Below are 24,986 nucleotides of genomic sequence, written 5' to 3' on the forward strand. Positions count from 1 at the left end.
AATTTGCTTATTAAACAGTTTGAATCGAATGTTTTAATTTCTCTTTATTAAAAACAAAATGCGCCATTGATTTTACTCCTGATGTTACTTGAAGATTATTTTGTCTTAAAATACATATAAAATAAAAAATATAAGAGTGAGTGAAAAAATAAATAAAAATAAATCCGACTAACTTTTTTTTATAAAACTTGTGAAATGTTAAATAAAACATAATAAAACTTTCATTTCTATCCATTTTTTATTTGAAAGAATAGAATTTTTTAATATAATTCTTCTATCAGCAAGATCTTTCGAGGAATCATAAAAAATTCTGTAATACTTTATAGAAAGTACTGCGAGCTGCGAAAGGTAGCGACACTATGCAACGAGCAGAATTGCAATATGCAAAGCAAAAATTCAAAAAACAATTAACATTGTAAATTTACATCTTTTCTACTATTCAATTTAGAAGAAATATTATAATATACAGAAAAGTTGTATATATTTTTTACTTTAATAAATTATTATAGCTTCCAATAGTAAATATAGAAATTATAAATTACAAATGGAAATTATTTTGAGGACTACAATCATTTAGATAAAATTTAATATCTCTTTAGTTTGTATTACCAAAAAGTCTCAAAGTTTCCCTTGAATTTGATACTCTGCAATTTTGGAAATCAATAAGTTCCTAATAGTGTTATAAGTTCCCTAATTATGTATATAAAAATATAATCGCGATTGTAGGCAATTAACTCTCATTATTTGCTATATAATTCATAATTGTGTCATGAGTATTTACTATTATAATCGAAAATGATATAATATGTCATAAAATGATATAATAGTAATAGGCCTGTATTTTATGATATGAACATGACGGTTTGAATCGCAAAGCTGAGAATTTAAAATGTTCACGATTTTAATTTTACGTGAATCCTTCTCTTCTTGATAGCCGACGTTTATTCATCTTTTCAAATTTGCGAAGTACTTATATACATTTTCCCGCCTAGAAGCGTAACGGTGCGTGCGCATTGTCCGAAGGCGGTCGATCAGCAGAGCCGAATTAAAATTTTTTGGGCCTGGGGCTATTGATTCAGTGGTGACCCTTTTCATAGATAAATGGAGGAGCGAGTTAAGATGAAATAAATTTATCTAAATATGGAATAAAATATATTCTGTAATAAATTATATTTAAAATTTCGTAGCATGCATTTTTAAAATACACTCGTTTTCTTTTTTATTTTCTTTAAAATAATTTACCCGTTATACTCGTAAAATAAAACGTATTTTTCTTGAATAGCAAGAAAATAATATAGTTTGTAATAATATAGGATTATATTACTTTAATTAATTTATTATTTTAATTGCTTATATTATTTTATTTAATAAAAGAGGAATGTTATATCCACTGTAATAAATTAATTATAACAATAATGATAAAGAAAGATTAGCGATAAATTAAATTCGATTAATATTATCGGTGTAAATATGGAAGAGATAGTAAATTTTAGAAACTTCTTATAAGCATCTACGCTGTAAATGCAATACATCGTTCGTCGACTAAATCAAATTTCGCGGCATACGATATTTCAATTTTGTGCGCGACTCTAAACTAATGAGAAGTCGTTCCGCACCAGCCAATCAGAAGTCAGTTAGGCGATGTTTTGGCGCGAAATGTCATTGTACTGTGGAAGAGCGTGACGTTAAGATATATCGTCTTTGCGTGATTTTATCCTCAATGACGTAGTAGTATTTCTGTTACAAATCTATTGTCTTCTATCGACTATAATCAGGTTCGTTTAACTAATACGTTCTTATTTAGTACTTTATTATAGGGTATATTTATATTCTTCGTACTTTCTCTATTCGTTTATCGTCGATCGCCTATTTCAATGTTAGTATCATCTATAACTTGTATTATAAGCTTTTAATTAAATTTAAGTTTGATTATTTCTTCGTTTTAACACAATTGCTTCAGTTTTATACATTAATCCCAAATCTTTGATTATGTTTTGTGCAGAACATTGGTTAAGTATGGAGATAACTTTGAAAGAATAGACGTGAGAATGTAACGAATGTAACAATTAACGGTGACAATGCAAAACGTTTGGTAATATTTAACATTTTTTAACGGAGATGGAGGTATGTATACACTTATATTGTCTTTTGATCGATTCACGTGTAACAAGTATCCAATTAATATGTAACATGATTAAGTTATAAACAATTATGTATTTTATTAATAGTTAACATTAATGTTAATTAAATATTAATGTCGATTCATTCAATTCTTATTATATGTATATAAAAAATTGAAATGCCTTCTATGTGTTGTTATATTTCAATCACGAGTTTTCTTTATTAATATCGTTATCAAATTTGTACGAAAAAATTTTATTATTGTTGTGAAAGAATCTAATGACGTGTTCAGATACGTTTCGATTGAAGACTGTGCGCGGTTTGCTGTTATCACGCTCGCCTCGGACATGTTTACGTTCCGAATTTTCGTTTCTAGCAAGCATTCTGTAATAAACGCACATATAACACGCGTTGCTGTCTACTAAAAAGATAGTATCTCTGAATAAACGCTGGACAGGGAAAATAAGAAGAATATGTAAAATATTCTACTTGTCTTTTAACTTCTTCCCACCCCCTTCTACTAATACAATTTTACTTCCAGAAAATCTTTGTGATTGCGCGAAATGCGATCGATAGAGTCAGTGTTTGCTTCGTTATACCATTTTCAGTATCATTTAGAGCACATAGCTCTCATTAAATTTAATTGTAATAATCATACGCGAAATTAGAGTCAGTATGTTCGCCGATTGTTACTTAAACGGATGCGTTAATAGTCTTTTATTTTTCTTTTTTAATACATCTTTTTGTTTTAAATATTCGTTTTCGATAATAGAGTAACGGGTCTCGCAAGAGGATACAATCTCTTCTGGAACTGAAGAGTGTAAGTATGTTTATAATATTATGTATGTATCGTCAATATGTTTATAAGAACAAATTATAATTTTTCACATGCTTTGTTATAGATCTTTGTCAAACTACCACTTTTTTCTGTTCTTTGAGAAGGATGTAGCGATACTTCAAAATTAAGCATGTAAGAATCTTTATATATTGTATTCCAATTAGTTTTATTTCTCGTACTTGACTTTGTTATTAATTAAAATACAAAATCTGATTGAAAATTTAACAAATTTAAACTGTTCGTTCTTGAATTAAATACAGTCATTAAAATTGTATGTTTCATGCAGATCAATTTTTGATTATTTCAAATATTTCTAATAATTAACACTATCTTTTAGAATAAATCACTTATGGTGTATTATGCTTTGTCACAGATTTCTTTCAATCTTTAATTCTTGCATGGGATTCGACGATTCGTATTTAATCACGGTCTCGTAATGTCTTCCCTTGGCATCACAATGTCGATGACAACATTCTTCGCATCTAATCGTAAGTCGCATGCATTTTTGTTCTTCTGGCTACGTAATCATGTCGCGTAGGACGAAAGGACTGAATCGACACGGGTGACTGGTTGTATTACGTAGAATTTTTGACGAGCATAGTGATCGCAGGTATTTATTATATCCGTGAGTAGTAACATTTTTTGTCTACGTTATATTTATTAGTTCAGGATAGATTTTCTTGCACGTCGCGTTTTCGAATGTTAACAATAATACGTTAATGACTAATATATGAGAGTATATTGAAATAGTATTACAGTATCAAGAATTGATATGATATAACACAGTGTTAATAGTTAGTATATATATCTGTAGGTGAAAGTCATAGAGTGTTTTTATCATAATTATTTGTTAATAATGTGTTTAATACGTATTTGTAAAGATGAAATATCTATACGAGCATACTTATTCATGAATAAATAAAACAAATATTCAAATAAATAACAAATATTAAAGTGACTTTGTTTAAGTATTTTGTAATGGAGAAATCGGATACCCTTCGATTTCGTTACTATAAAAATTGCAATTATGATTGAAATTACTATAATGCTAAGGATGATACTTATCATAAGTGATATGTAATTTTATCTTCTGTTTTATGATAATGTATATCTCTATATTCAGTATAATCTCAGTAGAATTTGAAATTAAAATATAGAAGCGTAACATTCGAATCCGTCCAAGAATGAATCAACTATTCATATTACTAGAAAGTACCAGTTTCTAGGAATATTAATCTGTGCTTAAATAAATAAGTACTTTAATATTTAAGTAATATATAAGTAGTAGCATTTAAGTACATAATTGTGTATTGGAATTCCATCGTATTTCAGTAGATAAAGAAAGGTAAAGTAGATAAATATTTAGTTTTTTTCATAGTGATTGTTATATTATTGCCTGTATGTTGTACATATTTGAGTGATAAAATTTAATTTTAATTCCTATTTCCGCCGTAGCATATCATAGAGGGCGTAAGAAATATGATTTCTTCCAGGTCGGTATTTCAGAACGTGAAAGATAAAGTTCCATATAATAATATCATGTCTATACTTTAGTCAATGATAATGTAGTTAATGATATTGCATCATTGACATTGACTAAAAACAGAATAAAAATGATTCACGACAAAATATTGCAATATAGAGAATTTCCTTTTCTTTACTTTCGTATTTCCTTTAATTTTCTTTCCTTTTATTAATCATATTTCAAATTAATACTGGCATAGATATTAATTCACAAATAAGTTTATAAAGAATAGAATAGAAAAGTCAAGAATTATTCTTCTATGAAGGAAACAGATTATCCTGAACAGTAGTTACTATAGCCATCTCGTGATTCAAAAATAAAATTGAAAAGTGTCGGTCAAGATACTCATCAGTCGATGAACAAGCAGCTCCAGGAAGTTGAGGCTAGTTTATATAATAAATTGCAGTTGTGAATTTTAAATTATACTCTGTTTATGATATAGACATGATAAAATACGTGGTTCAAAAGCTATTACGCATAAGTTACAAAACAATTTATTGTAACCTGTATCAAAATGTTGTGCGAATATATTACGTCATGATGATGGTAATTAGAATTGGATACTAATAATATTATCCTAATGAATTATTAATCTTGAATTGTAAAATATTATCTTTGAAATTATGTATAGAACATTTTTGCAAAAATTTTAAATCACGCAACACTTTTTTCGTCGATATATATTGTATATCTATATATGTATATTTTTAAATGTATTATAATTTTGATAAACCCAAGAGATTTTGCGAATTAATTAAATCGCGTATATTTTCACGAACGCGTATTATTTATTCATTGCAACAAATGTGTGAAAATTCAAACGTTTTAAGAATAAAACATTTATCGTTGGAGGAAAATTTGTCGCCCTCTAAGACTTCTTTGAAATGTCAAACTGGTATTAATGAATAATAGAATTTTATCATTCTTACATTCCAGTGCTCGTGAAAATGATCGGTATAAGAACACGTACTCTTCTTATAAATGAAATAAACACTATTTTTCTGAACTCAGAGAGCAGATTTTCAACGACACATACAAAATACCAGTCTAATTATAAGATTGCGAATTTTTATGCATTTATGAAAATTCCTAAAGTATATGAACGCACGGAATAAAATACCCAAAAATCAGTACTTATTCTAACGCATATTTAGTAGATGAAACACATTTGTTTTAGTTGTTTTATAAAAATATAAGTTTGCGTAAATATCCGCAATCTTCTAATTATCAATAGATAAAAGCAGCATTTTATTTTGGCTAATAACAACTCATATTTCTTAACGAATGCAATACATAATATCCGACGATTATTCGTAATACATGCTGTAAATTAGATAGTAATCTGTTTATATACTCAATAACGTTGCTCACTCTTTGCTTTATTTATGGATTGTCGATTGGAATCGGCTTTATTGCAAGCATAATTGTAAATGTCAAAGTTCATAGGAAAACCCATTTAAACCAGTAGAACGTATAATACCCGTGACGTGAGTTTTACATCAAATTAAGAGAAAATTCTTAATGCGTAGTCCAGCCACTTCGCATGAAATTTATAACCTTTGTTGTAATTTTATTATCGTTAATTCTAATATCAATCGAAGAAATTTTATTACGTGTACATGTGAATCAGAAAGATTGTGCTTCGTCATCTTAAGGATAAAACAATAAAACAATCGAAACGAATTACTGATATATTCTGTGATCAGTGAAGAACCAATTCTCTTACACTTTGTTATTCAAGGCTGATGAGTAAACTGCGAGTGATTATTTATGGGGAATTTAAATGTGTGCAAAAATGCACAGTACAGTAGAACGCCTTATATGATCTGTCAGGGGACAAGTTGGTTCATATAATCAGGTCGCTCATATAACAGAAATCCGTTTACTTTTACCCGATCGTGATTTTTTGTTCATTTAATAGCAATTCATATTTATATAAGATTCCACGAAATATTTACGCTTAAATATATAATAATGCTGCAAACTTGTATTGATTGCGAGGCAAGAGATTGTCACATAACACGTGCCTCTACTGTTTACTGCTTACATCTTACGGTAAGACATTCAGATAAGTGGATTGACGCTCAGCAGTAGTTCAGATGAATAGGAGCTCAGCTGAAGTTCAGACGACCAGACACTACTAAAATTTTCTTCGTATATGTAAATGGAGTTCATATAAACGGAGTTTCACTGTATTTATATACAAATATAAAAAATATGCAAAATATTCTTCTTCTCTTCTGAGTCAAAATATCTTATGTAACGTTTTTTTTTTTTTTTTTTTTCATTTTTCTAGATACAAGGTGTACCAAGAATCGTGCTAAAAACCGAAAGGGAATGATTCCGCATGCGAAAATAAGTGGAAAATGTAGAATGACAATTTTTAATATAAGCATTCGTATTAAAGAAAATCGACTGTGAATTTCCATCAAGTATGCGCGAACTTAGGAGGAGTAACGAGACTATCAAACATTTCAGCTTATTCTACCCAACAGATTGGCAGAAAAAATTCGTTCAACCGACTCTCGTTATCTCGTTACGCATACTTGACGAAACCACGTAGTTGATTTCTTCGAAAAAACGAAGTCTTGTATAAAAATTTGTCACTCCACACTGTCGACTTCCTTTACATGGGGAATCACCTCCTTTCTGCGTATAATATCGAACAGTACATAAATGCAAAGAAAACCAGTCCAACCGACTCTCGTTATCTCTCAAGTGCACGCATACTTGACGAAACCTCATAGTTAATTTTGTCGAAGATGGAGTCTTATATCAAAGATTATCACGCTACATATCTCTCCGACAGTGAATCCCCACCATTTTTCGCCTTCCATCGCGATTTTTGGTACACCCTGTATATTGTAATATTTGAAATTCTCTGTATTTTCTCTCTTTTAAATAGAGTTATATTATACAAGCTGTTACGACTAAATATTTTATACTATATATTTTTATAATGACTAAATATTTTTTAAATTATATGTTTCCGTAGATTCCATTTCTCACAGATATGCATGAATGTCTTTGGTATAATGATGGGGAAAATCCAAGGCAACTTCACCGTTACAAGATTTTAGTGATCCTTGTTCCTCCTGCACAAGATGAATAAGAGGTAGATATTGACTTTGTAGCCATTCTAGACCTTGACAATAAAAATCATTACCCCTTCCATACGTTTTCACTACACACGCCAGCAACGTATCATCACAGAAACAAAAAAACGAACGAAGAAATTCAACGAAATATGTACAGATACATTGTTTTTATAATTCAATAGAAACTTATTGTTAGTTTATTTATAGTAGGCATAAATGATTGTTGTAATTGAAAAAGTCAATCTTCATTAACTGTATATAATGTAAGTGGATTACGGATTTTTAGGTATTATAAATTTTTATCATAAATTTAAGATGTTTGCACATAATATGCAAAACTATAAAAAGATATTCGAAGTAGAATATTTACTAAATGAAATAATCTAAATTATTTCTTATTTATATTGAGAGACAAAACAAATTGCATAAAAATATGTAGTCTAATTCTAAGGAAAACTAAATTATACTATATTTTGGAAATTTTATCAAAGATTTTATCGTATTTGATTGAAACCTATGTTTACATTTACACAAGGTTCCATCGCTATGGATAGCGTGGAATAACTGAATTAAGCATTATAATATTTTGCGTTTTTGATATTTCCACGGCTATCGTGGACATTTTATTATACCCGGACGATAACTTTGACTTTATTGATTGGAGCAGTTTATACACACACAAACAAAAATATTCGGTCCAATGCACTAGGAGATTTATATCATAAATTCTTTTTAACCTCTGACGTATTCATGCGCAATTCCATCTTTTCGGATTATCATCGAATGGAGAATTATTCCTTTCGAGATAATTTCTTTATCAAAGCAGACATTACAAACTAATGCAATTTTATCGGCGCATGCTGTGTGGTGGGAATCACTAAAAATATTGTTCGCTTTTACAAAGATATGAATAAAATATGGGTACAAAAATAGAAATATCGTTTTGCATTTAATTTAACGTATTAATTTCTTCATACTTATTATGAGCTTTTAAATCTGAGATCTTTTTTCTGTAGTTTTGCGTCTTTTCCGTATCGAATATTGAAAAAAGGTAAAAGCGAAAAATTGTATATACAATGATGTCACCACGAAACCGCAACATTACCACATTTCATAGAGACAAATATTAACATTCCGTCATATATACACATATATATACATGGATGTGAAGATGAAAAATGGCAATTGTTCGGATAAAACAAAAGCCTTGTAATTTTACGTATCGTGTGAATCAGAAGTCGAATGTGTTACCAATCCTGCAACATTCCGCAGTTTTGACATCATCTAACTATATTTCTATATTGTACAAGAATCCTCACTATATCTTCTTATATATTCAGATAATCTTTTTATTTCAAACGTTATATAAATAAATTGGAAAATATGCTCGAAACAAAAGCATATTAAATCCTTAATTTATATCAAATTCTCTTAAGCTTAGCTAAACAATTTTAAAGTTGAAAAATTACTAGTAGTCTTGATATGAAAATATTTTAGAAGCAATATTGTTTACGTGGAGAATAACAGAAAACGATTAATTATGTAAAATTATGTTAAACCTAAGTAGAAAATTTTTAAACATAAAAAAAGCTTCTGATGTTTCCTTCGAAATCTTTATTTATCAAAGGAAGTCCTCAATTTCATCTACTCATACTTTGAGGTCAAGATATTTTCGACAAATTCGCTTGTTGGTTCTGTATGCGTGTCAAGAAAGATTTCACGAGAATCCAGTTCATCGTCGAAAGTAGAAATTAATCCTGGTAGGAAGGCAGGCATCGACGATGATATCGTGCGAAATTTCCCGGACGTCAATTTCGTATCTTATAGGATGCGTACACGCATCAGAGGGACTGAGCCCGGGAAGTTACGGCGGTTTCCCATCGATGCGTATGACTCGACCGGTTTCGTGGTGGGGAATCCGGTATCTGCGGATTTATATACAAGAGAATCCATCGCGTTGAATAGATTAGTTTCAACGGAGAAATCGAACGGTTAGTTTGCCGATCTCAGAGAAATATCCATACGTACTTACAAGAGTGACTTATTAAAATATTTACTTAAAACATCATGGTAAGTAAAGTATACTTTACAAAATTGGACTAATAAAAATAGCAACATTAATAGAAGCATCGACTCAAATATTACTTTCAATTTTTACGTTTGCCAATTCCTCTTTTTTTTTTTGTTTTTTTTTAATTCTTTTTGAAATTTATCGTTTCAGATAAAATACGTAGTAATCTTGTTCGCCACCTTTATTTTGGTCCAATCGCAGAGGCCAACTTATGCTGGAAGTAGCAAGCCATATCCTGGCGTCCTTCCACAGTATCTGGATGAACAAACAGCAGTAGTTAGTGCTACTACTGGAACCGTCGGAAGTCGAATCGATGTAAACAAAACCAATGGGCTAGCAGGAGCAGTAGGAGCTGTAGCACCTAATACTCCTATCACAACATCAACGATTCCTCCAGATTTGCCAGTAGACGCTATGGGAGACGTTGCCTTAGTAAATCGAATCAAAACCTGGCCGAGAGACAAACAACCGTTTTGGTTTATAAATTGGCAACAAATTCAAGAACACCGCGGTGACTCAAAAAATAGAGCTCAACCAGTTGAAACGCAACCGAATCAGAGACCGTTTTTCGCGGGTTAAATATTTCGAATTTCGTTGTTTCGTATTTAATTTCAGACGGCGTACATTGCATTGTCGTTATTTTGCTAGTCAAATTAAATCTTATGTACGACTTAATCTTGATACAGTTACTTTATCGATACAGGATTAAATATTCAATGAATTTCGATAGTCGAAGTAAAAATATGCTTCGAATCAGTATCAATGTCTGTGTATAAAAATCATTATTTCATATAAGGAGAGAAAAGGGAGCGTTTGTAATATCGTTTTTAAGCTGTGTGTTTTTTACGAAGGAATAAAAAGATAGTAATTAGACGTGGTAAATTCTAGTGTACTTGAAAAACTTTAAATTTCCAATCCACCTGCTGAGCAAGCCAGAATCGCCAATAAGGTACCACGACGAGACGAGATAGGACAGAAATCTAAAGATCTGATTGGTCCAAACGAGTTGCGCACGAGTAGCTGACTATTCGTCGGTGACGTCACATTAGTCCGTCCAATGCAAGTGCTCGGATCTCACAGTAATAACCTTACGTGCGTGCGGTACGTCGAAGCGTGTTACTCGTATTCGGGCGTACAAACGCGAAAGAAGTGATAGAATATATCGCTCCGCGAGAGATGTTAGTCGACAGGGTCTTGTCAGACAAAATTTTGAAAGTTCAATAGGTTATTTTTCTCGTATATGAGAACGCGTATACTCTATGAGCAAATGTATTCAAAGTATTATCGCGTTAAGAAAGAGACAGATCGTACGCGACCCGCGGCACCTGACAGTCCACGCGGCCCGGCCCCAAAACACTTTCGCCTCGCTATATACACGAGAAATCGCATCGTGTTTCATTCACAACGCGAGCGCCACTGGCAATGTCGGGAAGTGACAGCCCAACATTCTTTCACGGCCAGCCCTGGTCCAGCTGGATCGAAAAAATCGGACGAGACAAGCCGTTGAGTAAGTGCGCTGAATCTCATCGAAAATGTTCGTTCGTTTACTCTCGTTTGGTTTAAAACCGCGACAACGGCAAGCGTCTAGCTCGTGTACCTAACCTCAACTTCGATGCTCCTTTGTCTGTCGACTTGACGCAGGGCATCGTTAGGGCCCGCATTGACACGCATTTATTTAAGACAGTTGTCAACAATTGTCCAGCGCTAATCACGGTTGACATTTTCGTAGATGATCGCGCATATTTTATTGGCTCTTTTCACTGACAATTATGTAATTCGTGGCGAAACCCGTTTGTGAAAATAATGGAGCGTCGAAACGTTAGATTAGAGCATTTAGAAATAATACATTGGCATAGATCACTGAATTTCGTGAAACGATCTGGACCGAACCCGCGCTGCTTGATGGATTTTTCCTCGAACGAATATATGTACACTTGTATTTTTATTATATTTGTGCTCTGTTCTGTCTTATAAGACTTTTTTGTTACAAGAATTATGCATGTAAGAAACATAAACATAATAAAAATTGTTTACCCAGAAGTTTGTGTTTTTATTTCACATTACTGTTTGGAAACTGATGGGAATGAATGAAAAATAATCTTTTAAGAACAAAATTCAATAGATATGAAGCTAACAATATCTTATGATTTTTAAAATCTTTTTTAACAGGGTAAATACAATTATAATATAATGAACATGAACTTTATGTTCAAGCATAATATTAATCATAGTACATAATCCTTTTAATAATTTCTTCTTCAAATATTTAATTTGGAGATATACATTTATAACACATTTTGTGTGTTGTATATAAGTTAATAATTTGCTATTGAAATGTCCTTATATTATGCGTTGTTTACTTTGTTATATTATCCATAAGAAAATTTGACTTGTTTCAGGCGATGAAGAACCGGATGCTCAACTTACTAGTTCAGTTACGAGGCTTTCAGCTGAAGGTAAGTTTAACATAGTAGAGATACAATCTTGTTTAGAAACTGAAATTATAACTGTTTTCTAATAAGACAATTTTTGTTTCAGACATTGATTTATATGGATTTTGTCCTGAAAGGGATGCTTTTTACACGGTAGTATGTGAAACCTGTCATGCAATAGTCAAACCACAAGCTCTTATTCAACATATGGGTATGTCGTTTTATACTTCCCTCCTTTCCGCTCAAATATTAGTATTACGTTTAATTCTATATCAAGTAAAATCCATTCTACTTATTTTGATGGAGCAATTGTAATTTTAAACATACAAGAAACATAAGTGTTTCATAGATAACTTATTCCTTTCATGCATAATATCTTTCTCATAAGTCATTTAAGCAAAATAGAAAAAAATACAAGTAACTAGACTCATATTAAAACGTTCTTTTAAAAAATATCTCTTATCCAAGAACTTTTCATCTACCTTGCATAAACTATACTACATGATACTGTTGATATTTTGTCACAGAAAGTCGCCATCCTTCTGGTACGGTCAATTTTCCACCTCCCTCCACTCCAGTCGTAAAAACTCCTCTGAAGACGCCCTATTGCAAGGTGTCGAAACTGAAAAAGACGCAGTCATCGCCTCAGATCTCAAATAGCGGGAGCAATAAGATCAATCACACGAACGTGAAACGGAGCACGGAACAGCCGACCATCTCAACGAACTTGTCATCTTCATCAATACCAATTTCATCGTCACCTCGATCACCTCTTGAGTCGTTAACATCGTCTGTTCAAACATCGAACTCTGGATCAGGAACTGTAATTAATTCGAGTCCTGTGAAAAGCCCTGGCACAGCGACGGGTCAACCTCGTCGAAAGAGACTCAAAACCGATCGATCGTTGCTCAAAGATCGAGAGTACGACCCAGATCGACATTGTGGAGTGTGGAACGAGGAAACAGGCAAGCCTTGCACCAGGTCGCTTACGTGCAAAGCGCATACGGTCTCGTTACGGCGGACAGTCATCGGTCGGAGTAAAACCTTTGACAAACTCCTCGCGGAGCATCGTGCCTCGAAGGAAGTCCCGAACAGGCCGACAAAAGTGACTGTGACCGGTACGGTGACCGTGTCCTCTGGGACTTCGAACTTGAACCCCTTAACGCCCACCAACCCCGCCCTGACCATCGAAGCGGAAACCCCCAGCTCACCACCCGTTTTATCGCTGCCAGACACATATCCACTGCCAAAGGTAAGGGCCAACGTATCGCTATAATTGTTTCTCTTTGTATTTTTTTTTTTAATCTCCGATTTCCCTTCTGTGGTATGTCCTTAGTAAGAGTGTACAGTGTGATGATCCTTCGCGAGGCGAAATCCTATTGTTTTATTTTATCATTATATTTTTTTTTTTTTCTTTATATATATTATATAAGTTAGCAATGCTGTATTGTCAATTCCATACTGTAGATGTTTCTAGTGTTTCTGGGAATAGGATGTAATAGTTATTAGAAACATTTGAAGTAATTTTTGTTCTCCTAGTTTGGTTGACTGGAAATGAAAGTTGTGTCTCGTTGGATTGAAAGAAAATTCGCTCTTTGTTGTATGTTGAAAGATTGTTATTTTTGGACATACGTATTTTAGTCGTCGATACTTCGTAATTTTGTTAGGTATGTTGCGTATCGTGTATTGTTTTGAGGGGAAATTCGCTTCGATGAGTATTCTAATTAGTTTTCTTTCTTTTCTTTCTTTTTTTCGTTTTGAAAATATATGTTGGTAATATATTGGTAGCTTACTGTTTTTATATCTTGTTTTTGTGAAGCAATAGTTATGCATGATCTGGTAATATCGATATCTAATGTGTAGTCTGTACATCGAAACTTTCATTTCTCGATATTTTATGATGAAAATATTGGAAAGTTATGCAAGTAATGAAGTAATTTACCTCTTTTTTATTCTATTCAGATTCATTTCTGAATCCCTTTATTTCAAATGCTTCTTTCATTTTCGGAGTAAAATTAATAAAACACGAAATAAAGTTCATTCATCTTAACTTTGGGGTAATTATTAGTGTGAGCATTAGCTAGCTGACGTTCAGAATTTTTAGAATAGTCGCAAATTTTTGGTTTTCAATGCTTCAAGTAAAAGAAAAATCTGTAAGTCGCAGTCTATGAACTTCAAACTTTCTTCGTTAAAAAGTCCGTAGCGTCTTTAAGAAATGTACGAATCTTCCTAGGGCCGTAACTATCGATCAATTATGGCCATTTGTTACGTTAATTCAATTGAAAAACATCATCGTGAGATATATCGAATCAATCGCTTAGAAGTAGAGAACGAATGGAATTAATAGAAAATAGATTGGAATGAATAACAGGTGAAATAATTCTACAGATTCATATTTGTAGATTCCCGTCGAAATTTGGTCTTTCGAGTTTCAGAAGGCGTTAGGTGTCAGGTATCAGTCGATACCCAAAGATCGTTCGCTTTCGTAGATCTCTTAAGACGCATTAGACGGAACATAGCGAGGCTAGAAAAGATAAAAAGATTAAGAAAAGAAGGATTTAGAAAAAGAAAAGAACTGGAGAAAGAGAAGTAATAATATAGCTGACAAACATGGATCGATCGACGAGCCAGACGAGTCAGCTGCGAACAGTTGCCCGCCAGTAGGGTGTCGGTTGATACCTGTTTTCTGTTTTTGTTATTGCAGGCTGTTGATTTGCTTTATCGGTGTCTGGCCCCGCATGGCTCCACTAAACCTGTAAGGCATGGTTTCTTTTGGGCACTTAAACGCCAACACCTCGTATGGGCCCTACGATTCTTATTGCGAGTCGCCAACGCTTCTCTTTTTTAGACCAAGCTCGAAGAGGACTTCGTCAACGAGGAGCTGAGGAGTCTGGAATCGTCGCTAGTGAACTCGACCGGTTCGACACAATCGAGCTCGATGATGGCGCCGATATCCGTGGTGTTGCCATCGCTGTCACCGTTACCGGCTAATAACGAGGAATCGACGTCATCGGTCGCCACGCTGATACCGAGCACAGCATCCCCAGCTATACCGGTGCCAGCATCACTGCCAGCCACGTGTACGCAACCGCCGCTGGTTACGACAGTTCTCGAGGCTGAAACACCTATGGACATCGACCCGGAAGCGGCAATGACCATCTATTCCCCTGTATACCAGGATAAATCCAAATTGCTGGTCGAAATACCACGTCCAAACAATATCGCCCACTCTCCTATATCATCTATGCCCAGTCTGCTATTCGAATCTATGGATCAACTCGAACAGCTCGAACAGTTGGAACAGCAACACGCGACTCAGATCAATGGAAAGAGACTGAATCACGCGACTCATTCGAGTCCTGTTACGCAACTGCAGTCAAAGAGGACCAAACACGAGTACCATCAACAGGACCTGTCCACGGCGATACAGGTTGAGGCTACGACCACGTCCTCGCCTTATCCTCATTTCGGGGATATATCTTGGTCGAACTGTCACCCGGAGCCACTGGCTGTAAGTCGGTGGCTTCGTATTTCGTCCAGCCGTAAGCAGTACAACTTTAATATTCACTGACATAAGACCCCACCCACTCCAGGCTGAGGACCGTACGCCATGGGCGTTTGTCTACCTCCTCTTTTTTTCGAGATCCTTTTTTTCATGGTCGTCCTCGTCGCCGTCGTCGTTGATGGTCTAGGTCTGAAGCCTGTCGAGAAGGGGACAAGTCTTGATGTGCGGTGAACTTCGATGTGATGAGCATGCGCACGACGGAAAAAAAGACACGTGAGCAATTAATTGGTTATACGTGGAATTGACATGGTAACGATATATGTGTTTTTGCATGCTTCGTTCTCCCTGCCGAAATGAAATATCTCGAGCAGGAACATACGATAGTTACAAATTTACGGTCCTTTCATTTTGTACAACAATGTCGGTCTCTATTCTGCCAGGCGACGATCGTTTCCTTTGAAACAAACCACCATCATCGGAGGTTCATAGGAAGGTTAATCGCATTATCACTTTAGGGAATATATGCGTACAACTGGAACAAACGGGGTTCCGCAAATGAAAACAGAAGCACGTACCAAATTTTCTTCTTTGTCTCTCGATACTTATTTTGCAACCGTTTCTACAATACTATAGAGACTGATTAAGGAAGAACCATATTGCGGACGTGATTCGTCGGATTTACGAAATCGCTGACTAACGTTCTTGGAACATCATCATTATCTTCTTTGAACTGTTGTTTCAAGAGGCCAGATGGAAACGAAATAGCATCTCGTATCTCGCAACGATGCTTCTGTTTTGATATTTGTACTTTTCACGGAAGAACGTACGAGTGATGCAACAATAGCAACGTCAGCTTCATCATCAAGTATTAAATTGGCAATAGGTAGATATTAGAGAACATTGACTGAAATACATAAGAGTATGATGGTTTTTTTCATAAAATTAATTTTTTTGTGCCGAAGATCGTTGCAACATCTCTCGCGGAGCAGACCGATATATAGATTCGATTCTGATCGCTGTGCCTCGTCCCGACGGCGCGGCAGTTCGTTCGAAACAAAAAAGAAAGGAGAAAGAAATAATAGAAAAAGGAAACAGTGTGAAAACGGACGCGTTTGATATAAGTCACACTGTCCGTGTTCGCCTGTTAAAAATAGAGGTTTTCAGTGAAGAGAGAAGCGACGATGATAATAAGTGAAATGAAACTACATCGAATTTTTAGGCGATTATCCAGTATGTATGTGTGCTTGTAAAAAGGATAAAGGATTACGTGACCAAGCAACAAATACAAAAAGAAAGAAACTTTCTTTTCTTTGTACAGGAAGTTTAACAAATGGTTTTTAGTAGGAAGAGTAGCTAAAAAAGTTCAATAAGCAGTGTTTCTTCTTTTTTTCTTTTTCTTCTTTTTTCTTCCTTTAGGAGACGTCACTGAGCGGCATTTAAAATGTCAGCCCAGAATTTTTTTGTAAATAATCAATTTGATGGATTAATCATTTACGGCTAGCTATCCTCTTGTAAATACGTTCAATAAAAAAATGTAAATCGTAGTTAGTCGTGACACGGAGCGGCCGATCATCGAACTATCTTGCGCGTAGAATTTCGACTTATTTTCCAATTAAATTGCGATTCGCGTACAGAGGGTCTCATCTTGTACATACATAGATCATAGTATACATTTATACATATATATATTTTTTTTATCGATCACGATCTCTTCAACGTTTTTACGTATATACATATATACATATATACATATTCGACCTCACTACCTACCATCATCAATATTTCCTTTATATCTTTTCTTATTTGTATCTTCTTTATTATTTTGTTTTTTTCTTTTTTGTTCTTCTCTTTATTCTATTTTTTCTTAGTCTTCTCTGCTTCGCTCTGTTCTCGTACATATGTATATTCTATTGCACAATTGTGTACATCGTGTAACGCATTTATCCAGCGATTCCGGTTTAATGCCACAATTTCTATTTTTTTTTACAAAAAATAGAAAAATTCGACGGATAAATTGTGTGTGCGGGTTCCGTTTAATCGGTGAAGAAATTTTCACTAGATCGTAGGCAACGACCTACCATCAACAGCACACGTAGCGAAAATTTCGTTCAGGCAATCTTTAGCTTATTGTAAGCTCGTACGAAATTTTCAAAGGCAGATTCGATGAGTCTTTTAGTCGAGTTATGGCTGATGAGTTTAACAAAGCCGTACACATTGTCCCGAATATAGTAGGTAAACCATTCATCACCAACCACCATTCACCATTATCCCACCCGAGACAATTTATTTTTGTAAAACTGTCGGTTCTAATTTGCGTCGTGGCGCTATGTCGGTTTTTCCAGCATGGCGCGTATGGTGGCGTATATCTATGCATATATTTACGGACTTCTTATCATAGATTGTGATATTTAACTAATTAATGATTAGTCAAGATTATTCTAAATCGTGCGCATGCGTTAGTGAATGAAAGAGTAATGACAGATAGATGGCCAAATTATAAATGGTATAGAAAGGAATGCGAAGTCCACGGATGAAAATGATGATAAGTCACGTTTCCCGACTTTTGTAGGAGAGCGATATTCAAAATTCAATACCATCCAAGCTATCTTTTCATTTGATTTTCGGCTTAAACGTGTGCCTTTACCAGCTTCTTGATCATTTAAAAAATATTAATCAGTTTTAGTTATACAATTCTCACAAATATCTCCGACACTCTCTGTCTGGTTATAGCAAAATACTTCTGTTTCAACTACTTCATATTAAAATAGAAGTTCTTTTTAGAAGTCAGAAGATGAACAAATACAAACTTATTATAATTTTCCCTCGTGTACTTCAAATAGGATGTAATGATTACTGCTGATCTCTGAAGAGGAAACGTTAGGCAAAAAAGGAAAAAAATATATATGAAACGTTTGCGCTTAGTTCGGCTACAATTTTCGCTGTAGATGAATAAATTCGCTCTGTGTATCGTGTTTGTAGCGTTTCGAGGTTTTATCTCGTTGAGTTTCCGCTTTTTCCACGTGTATGAGCTGATTCGTAAATTATTTCGTTTCATTGACGAATGTAGCAAGAAACGGGAAAAAGAAAGAACGGAAGAAAGTAAAGGAGGGAGTATATAAGACGACGAATAGATAGAGCAAATGGGAAGACGGGAGATAGGGAGAAAATTAGTATAACAAATAGAAAAATGACGTGGATGTACGTCATGTCGAGCCGACGAAGAGACGTTGATTTTTTTTGTTACCGCGCAGTATAAATAATACAAATGCTAACGATGTTATTATTACTGCTATTATTCGAAGAAGAGAACACGTGGAGACATGTCGGTCTGGTATTGTCCTGTTCGTTTTATATAAATCGAACTTGGACAACGATCGATCGATGGAGCAAGCTCGTTGTGTGCAAGGTATACACTTTCTCATCGACCATATAAACGAACATCGCCTTACGATTCTAGCCATAAACTTCGCCTTAAGGATTCATTAGCGATCATAGTAGCGATTAGCGTGGGTTTCTGTGAAAAATATATTCTCGAGCAAGATTCATCGATCGATCATTCGGTGTAAAAAAAAGAAAAATAGAGAATTTAAGAAAGAAAAAGAAATACTATTAGCAATAAATTATCGTTCGATATCGGACAAATGGAGGACGAGAGGAAAACTCGTGAACGGACCGACATGACCAAATCGTTTCTAATCGTCGATTTACTGATCTTCTCGGCTACCTGAAACCGTGATAATTTGTACATAAATCGCGTAAGCAATTACCCATGTACCTATGGTATCAATGAAATCTATATAGGTATATATTATATATATACATATATGAATCTATAATATAAAAATAATTCTATTGACAAGTTGAAGAGAAGAATGTTAGTGAAAAATCGCAAACGTCGAAATGCTGTTAGCCCGCTCGTTTCCGAGTGTACCTTAAACGCTGTATAATTCGAGAACAAAAGAAGATAAGTAACTTAACGTAGATCGTATATTTAACGATACACGTGTACGTATAACGTGTAATTATCTCCTGTACATAACAAGTGCCCTGTGCATGTTTGTGGCGCACGAAATGCTGCGTGCATGCGCGAAATACGTATGATCTTTTTTAGACTATTACTACTACCAACTACGTACCACACGTTAGTGTTCATCGATCGATGTTATTTCGCGCGAGCTTCGAGTAAGTTTCGAGCGGTCCGAGGTTATAAATATTGACTCAAGCGACAGCACTTTTCTTCAAAAGAAAAGAAAGTCAGTAATCAACGGCAACAACCCTTGTTAAAACAGTGTTACATGTCGAGAAAGAAACGGAAAGAAAAAAAAAATGCTATTCATCACAGACGATCTCTAAGATTTTCTACGAAGTAGAAGAAATTCTGATCACGATCGTTGGAAAGTGTGGTTCGCGATCGTTCGAATGAAAGATTTTTTAAGATAATGAAAAGAAAAAGGAAAACTCGTGAAGCAATAATACATAGTCCATGATTAAGAGAATGCACAGCAATAATATTAATTTCATTATTACCGTAATATAAAGATTAAGAAACGTGTTGTACACGTTCAAGAGGAACACTTTCGTCTCGTACGAACAATTTGCTCGATTTCCGGCGAGTTTGAACACGCGGCTTGAAAAATCGTCAGAGGATTTTTCTGTTACTCTCTGCGCATCATTTAACAATCGAACTTCTCGTACATTGTTTAAAATCTACGAGAAATATATAATTCATCTTTTTTTTTTGTTTTTGTAAGTAGTATCCATTTTTAATTGGAACGTTCCATATATCGTATCACTTTTATTATTGCTTTTCTTCCTCGACGGTATAGAAACACGACCTTACTACGTTCGATCGATCGTTGGACGATTTAATTAAGTTCTTTTTTCTTGCTCTTTCCTCTTTCGTTCCGATGAAATTGAACCTTCCGGACAGTGCGGAACACGCGTCTAGTATTTTCGTTTCGCTCGTCAGATTTCAGTAGAAATTTAAACGAATCCGCGTGAAACTGCGGTGCACCAGACATTTCGTGGCTCGCATAAGACTGAGTACGCTTAAAACGAAGGAAGAGAAGAATTGTACGTTTGCGGCGTGTTTAAAAGAAATTGACCGATTTACGAATAGAAAAGAAATAAGAAAAGAGTTTTTAGTCGGCTTAGGATATTGTTGCGAATTTTCGTCTCTTTTATTTCAAAATTTAGAAAAAGAAGAAATGAAAATGGAAGGAAGAGTGCGAGAGAAAGAATGAGAGAGAGAGAGAGAAAAAGAATTATGCGGTAGATTCGAACTGTTTTGCATGACTTGTTCCGAATCACCCTGTATACGTTCAGAAGCGTCAGAAATATGATTCTGCTTTTTTTCTTTGTTCCGTGTACAAAATAGCGCGTGCGTTAATATACGTTCGCTCGTCATCTCAGAGCACTGTAATTTCACGCGGAGGAGAAGAAAAAAAAACGAAGAAACAAAGAAAAATGAATAAGATGAAAATTAGAACAACTTCGACCTCGTGACGCAAGAACATACAACAAAATACTTTGTGGCATTTAATTTAAATATACGTTTTATATTTATTTGTATACTTGATTTTGTTCATTCAGTCCGTCTTCATCCTCCAGCCATTTTCTTCTCGCGTATATTTCCATCGATCTTTTTATCATACAGAGATTAGACGATCACGTGAAAGGTGTAGAAACGATGGTACAAAAATTCGTGCGCGTCGCTTGTATTCGTCACATATCATTTAGAAAAATGAAAATAGAAAAGTAGTAGCGATTAAGAGGAGGAAGATTATCGAGCGCCGTTACGCTTCAATTTCATACTTGTCGTAATTAATTGATTAATTCATTAAGGATCGAAATCGTGTTAATGTCACGACATATTAAATTAATTTATTTTACAAAATTCTGCTATTTTATTAACATTGTAGTTACGAAAGAGACTTTGAAGGATTTGCTTAATAATTTTTCTTCTATCTACATCGTGCAATCTTCTGAAGTTTAAATCCCCCTTAGTTAAAGTATTCTATCATTTCGAAACTAAACAGAATTCAAGTTTTGTCATTTTCTTTAAGCCATCCTCCTTTTTCTTCGTTGAATTTGAAATACTTCGTCGTTATTTTTATTTATTACTCTAATATGTCTTTCGTACTTTGAAGAATCAGTATGTTAATTACTTTATCTAGACATCCTTAACAACATTGCGTTTACGTAACTTTAAATCATTATGTCGCTACTTGATCCTTAATGTGTTAATATATCACACATACATTTCAGAAGTGACACAGGTCGAACAAGTTTTTCGGGGAAAGCAAGAAACTATTTAAAAGCTTACAAAACATTATTCAACTGAAGGCACAACGTTGCATAAAGTACAAACTCTTCCATTTTTAGCTCTCAAAATCCCCCTTTGACAATTTTCTTTTTTCTACAGGAAAACACAGGATTGAATTTTTTTGGACTGTGACACCTTTGAAACGTATATACGATATATTGTTATTCATAGTAGATCTTACGCTTTTTGTACTGTAATTTACAAGTCTAATACGCAATCGAAATTGATCGACACGATCTCTCCGTGAATCGCGTGGCATTTTCCTAGAAAAACATGCCCTCATGGAGCTGCGAACCGCAGTGGGTGTCCCAGTATGCATGAAAATCAAGTTCGAAGCGTGGAGTTAAATCGGTTGATTGGAAAGCCTGCTCGTGACAAGAGTTGCCTAAATGTTATCGCGATTCCGAAACCATGTTCAATTCGCTTTCATTCGCGTGTTCATTAACCGTAATTCGCCATTCGATTCAAAGTTAGGCAAGAAACGTGAATGCCACGTTCCTTTATCATACGTGGTTGACGCAGTTAATCGTATTTAGGGTAGGAAATAAAGACAACTGACGCAATGGGGATCGAAATGCGATCGTTGTTCCCGGCGATGAAACATTCTACGAGCATAGATCTCGTTAAATAAAGCGTTCGTCGTACGAATATAGAACAATTGAAGGATTTAGTGGAAAAGTGATACGAATGCTTTTTTATCTTTCCGACACAAGGATATATAAAATTTTATCTAAGCTTTCTTAAATCAAACTTTAACCATAGACATTTGTATGCTTACTATACTATACTCTCACCAAGTACTTGATGATCTTACGTGTCAATATTAAATCACTGTGTTATACAAAAATTACTTTACTGTGATAATTTCATCTAATAATATACATTTCCTTGTTAAGGAAATTTGCGCAATTGACAAAAATGTTGATGCTTATAAAATTCTCGGTTCACTTGGGTTAGTACAGGTCGTGATTTATAAAAATTAGAGATTTTGTCGCTTGTACTACTTTCCGTGGCCTATGATTAAGACTTCAGAATTGTGTCGCTTGTAACACTTTTCCTCCAAATCTCTCAATTATCTAGGACGACGCCTCGTCACAGATGATAATAGAGGTTTTCTTTCCCCACGTGGTAACGTTGTACGCGTTATTTTAAAAGCAATTATCTTCTGGTATGCAGGTTTTCCTACGAGACGAAGAAAGAAAGAAGAGATCCGCTAGAACGTAAAATTAGAAAGTATACTTAAAATAGTGTGTCGGCTACCTTTTGAAATTGGACAGTACACGCGTTCCTCCGACACTTCCTCCTCTTGAGCACGATAGGGATATAAGAGGAGAATGTGGAAAGAAAGATACGTTTACGTTTTGAAGGCTAGCTTCGTAAGTGTATACGTGTATAACGTTGTAACGTGGCATAAATCATCGATGACACTGTCGTTTATTATTCACGAGCAGCGACTGACTTTGTACAATACGATCTGCATTCGATAGTAGAAGATAGGCGCCGTGTTCGCAGTTTAGGTGCGTCGTCGATGACGCGAATCATTGTGCATTCTCGATATTTAATAATAATATTTTTTTATTCATCAATGAGATACACACTTGGATACTTAAAAAGGAAAACACGATATAACGCTTTCATGTACATACTTCTACATACTCGGTAGCTTACACCGAATAAAAAAATATGAAACATGATTACAGTAGAATTTCATTTACGATGTTCCATTACGAAACAAATGATAATTAATATAAAAAGAGTTCATTATGCCTTGTAATTACCTACAGTAGCTACAAGTTTTTACACAACGTTGTGTCTATTATGGTATTTATATATTAATGAATTAATTAGGTCAGGTATATTAAATTTCGTATCATTTAGTAGTACGACTATAAATTCTGATAATATGAAAATGAAATGTATCTTTTGAAATAATAATATATCTGAGTTAATTGAGCTAACTAAAATTTCATTCTGGTGAATGAAGTTCTACTGTATCATTATATTACCATCGTCTTCGATTCAATATTAATTAATCATAGATGCATCAGGTACAGAGTAATAAAGTATTGTCGCGTTTACTCGTCTAATCTATTATTACTACGTTCGTAACATGAAGGTAGTTGTACAATTTATCGATGATAAATGAGAAAAAGAGAAAAAAGATGACAACTGACAAGAGACTAATTTAATCTTGAAAAAGGAGAATATAAGTATATACATCTAGATCGATGCTAATCGTACGATTTCCATAGACTCGTTCGACGAGAAACAAATTCAGTACTCGATATTCTCTTCGACCGTTTACTTTTGTACGATTACACCGCTCCTATCCCATAAGAATATCATCGAAATTTTCGATATAATATTTTTATCGTGAGAACGTAGCGATGTATCGTCGACTAGCAACGAAGACGTTGGCATTCTTTATAATGTACACAGAGATTTGTATAATAAAATTGAGGGAAGTATAATGTTTAACGATAATCGATCGACACACGTTCGTGATCACGTTTTTCTCAGGTATCTAGCATGTTTGTAATCTATAAACGACACTTCTGTGTAATAATAAATAATTCAGGCTAGAGTTTCTTCCATTCTTCGATAAAGGCGGAGAAATTGTTACGATTGTAAAAGGATAAAAAAGGGAGAAAAATTAAGGACCGTTCTCAACGTTCTTTTAGTGGCTTCCTTCGTAATCGTCATCGAACTGGTGCTTTAAACGCATGCTCGAGAAAGACATAGATTTTTATAGGTCACACTGTATCGAGTGATTGCACATATTCCATCGCTCGTTTCCGAAAGTTTGGAAAGCGGACTAGACTACTTATAATAGAGTCTTTGCATGAGAACTACGTGTAGACTGACGAGTAAAGACTCATAGTTAGAGCTTGTAATATAATCCATACGTATTCTTCTCACTGTAACTCGTATCATAGGCGATGTTTAATCTGAAGTTTTTTACTTTTGGAGAATATCTGTCGAAACATCTGCAGGGAATATTAATTAAAATAGTATATAAATAATTACAGTATTAACTGCTGCTCGTCAGTATATACGGAAAATCGAGAAAC

At 34.3% G+C, this 24,986-nt stretch overlaps 2 protein-coding genes across 14 annotated transcripts; both read left to right on the forward strand.

The window, feature by feature from the left end:
• Positions 1-1,667: 1,667 nt before the first annotated feature.
• Positions 1,668-21,161, forward strand: LOC122577576 (ataxin-7-like protein 1). 13 transcript variants are annotated; one of them, XR_006320383.1, is made up of 11 exons: positions 1,668-1,775; positions 2,003-2,941; positions 3,024-3,091; positions 3,333-3,584; positions 7,480-7,599; positions 12,053-12,109; positions 12,192-12,296; positions 12,613-13,337; positions 14,790-14,840; positions 14,934-16,473; positions 16,553-21,161. XR_006320383.1 is itself a non-coding variant. In XM_043748922.1 (11 exons), exons 8-11 carry the CDS (start codon positions 12,293-12,295, stop codon positions 15,654-15,656), a joined length of 1,503 nt encoding a protein of 500 aa, XP_043604857.1. In that variant the 5' UTR covers positions 1,668-1,775; positions 2,003-2,124; positions 2,894-2,941; positions 3,024-3,091; positions 3,333-3,584; positions 7,480-7,599; positions 12,053-12,109; positions 12,192-12,292; the 3' UTR covers positions 15,657-21,161. The 13 variants fall into 13 exon arrangements, 12 of the variants coding, with proteins under 12 accessions (XP_043604857.1, XP_043604854.1, XP_043604855.1 ...); XM_043748922.1 differs by having other exon boundaries at positions 2,003-2,124; positions 2,894-2,941; positions 14,934-21,161; XM_043748919.1 differs by having other exon boundaries at positions 14,934-21,161.
• LOC122577580 lies at positions 9,496-10,535 on the forward strand. Its single transcript, XM_043748938.1, has 2 exons — positions 9,496-9,652; positions 9,804-10,535. The coding sequence occupies exons 1-2, from the start codon at positions 9,650-9,652 to the stop codon at positions 10,230-10,232; spliced, it is 432 nt and encodes a 143-aa protein (XP_043604873.1). The 5' UTR covers positions 9,496-9,649; the 3' UTR covers positions 10,233-10,535.
• Positions 21,162-24,986: the final 3,825 nt, after the last annotated feature.

This window comes from Bombus pyrosoma, linkage group LG2, assembly GCF_014825855.1.
Source record: "Bombus pyrosoma isolate SC7728 linkage group LG2, ASM1482585v1, whole genome shotgun sequence".
Taxonomy (NCBI): Eukaryota; Metazoa; Arthropoda; class Insecta; order Hymenoptera; family Apidae; genus Bombus; species Bombus pyrosoma.

What these genes read in the sequence shown, in the direction of transcription:
- LOC122577576 (XM_043748931.1), top strand. Translation starts at nt 11,076, where the DNA reads ATGTCGGGAAGTGACAGCCCAACATTCTTTCACGGCCAGCCCTGGTCC. An exon ending in AGCTCTTATTCAACATATGG is followed by an intron (nt 12,297 to 12,612) that starts GTATGTCGTTTT and finishes ATTTTGTCACAG; the next exon opens with AAAGTCGCCATCCTTCTGGT. An exon ending in CGCATGGCTCCACTAAACCT is followed by an intron (nt 14,841 to 14,933) that starts GTAAGGCATGGT and finishes TCTCTTTTTTAG; the next exon opens with ACCAAGCTCGAAGAGGACTT.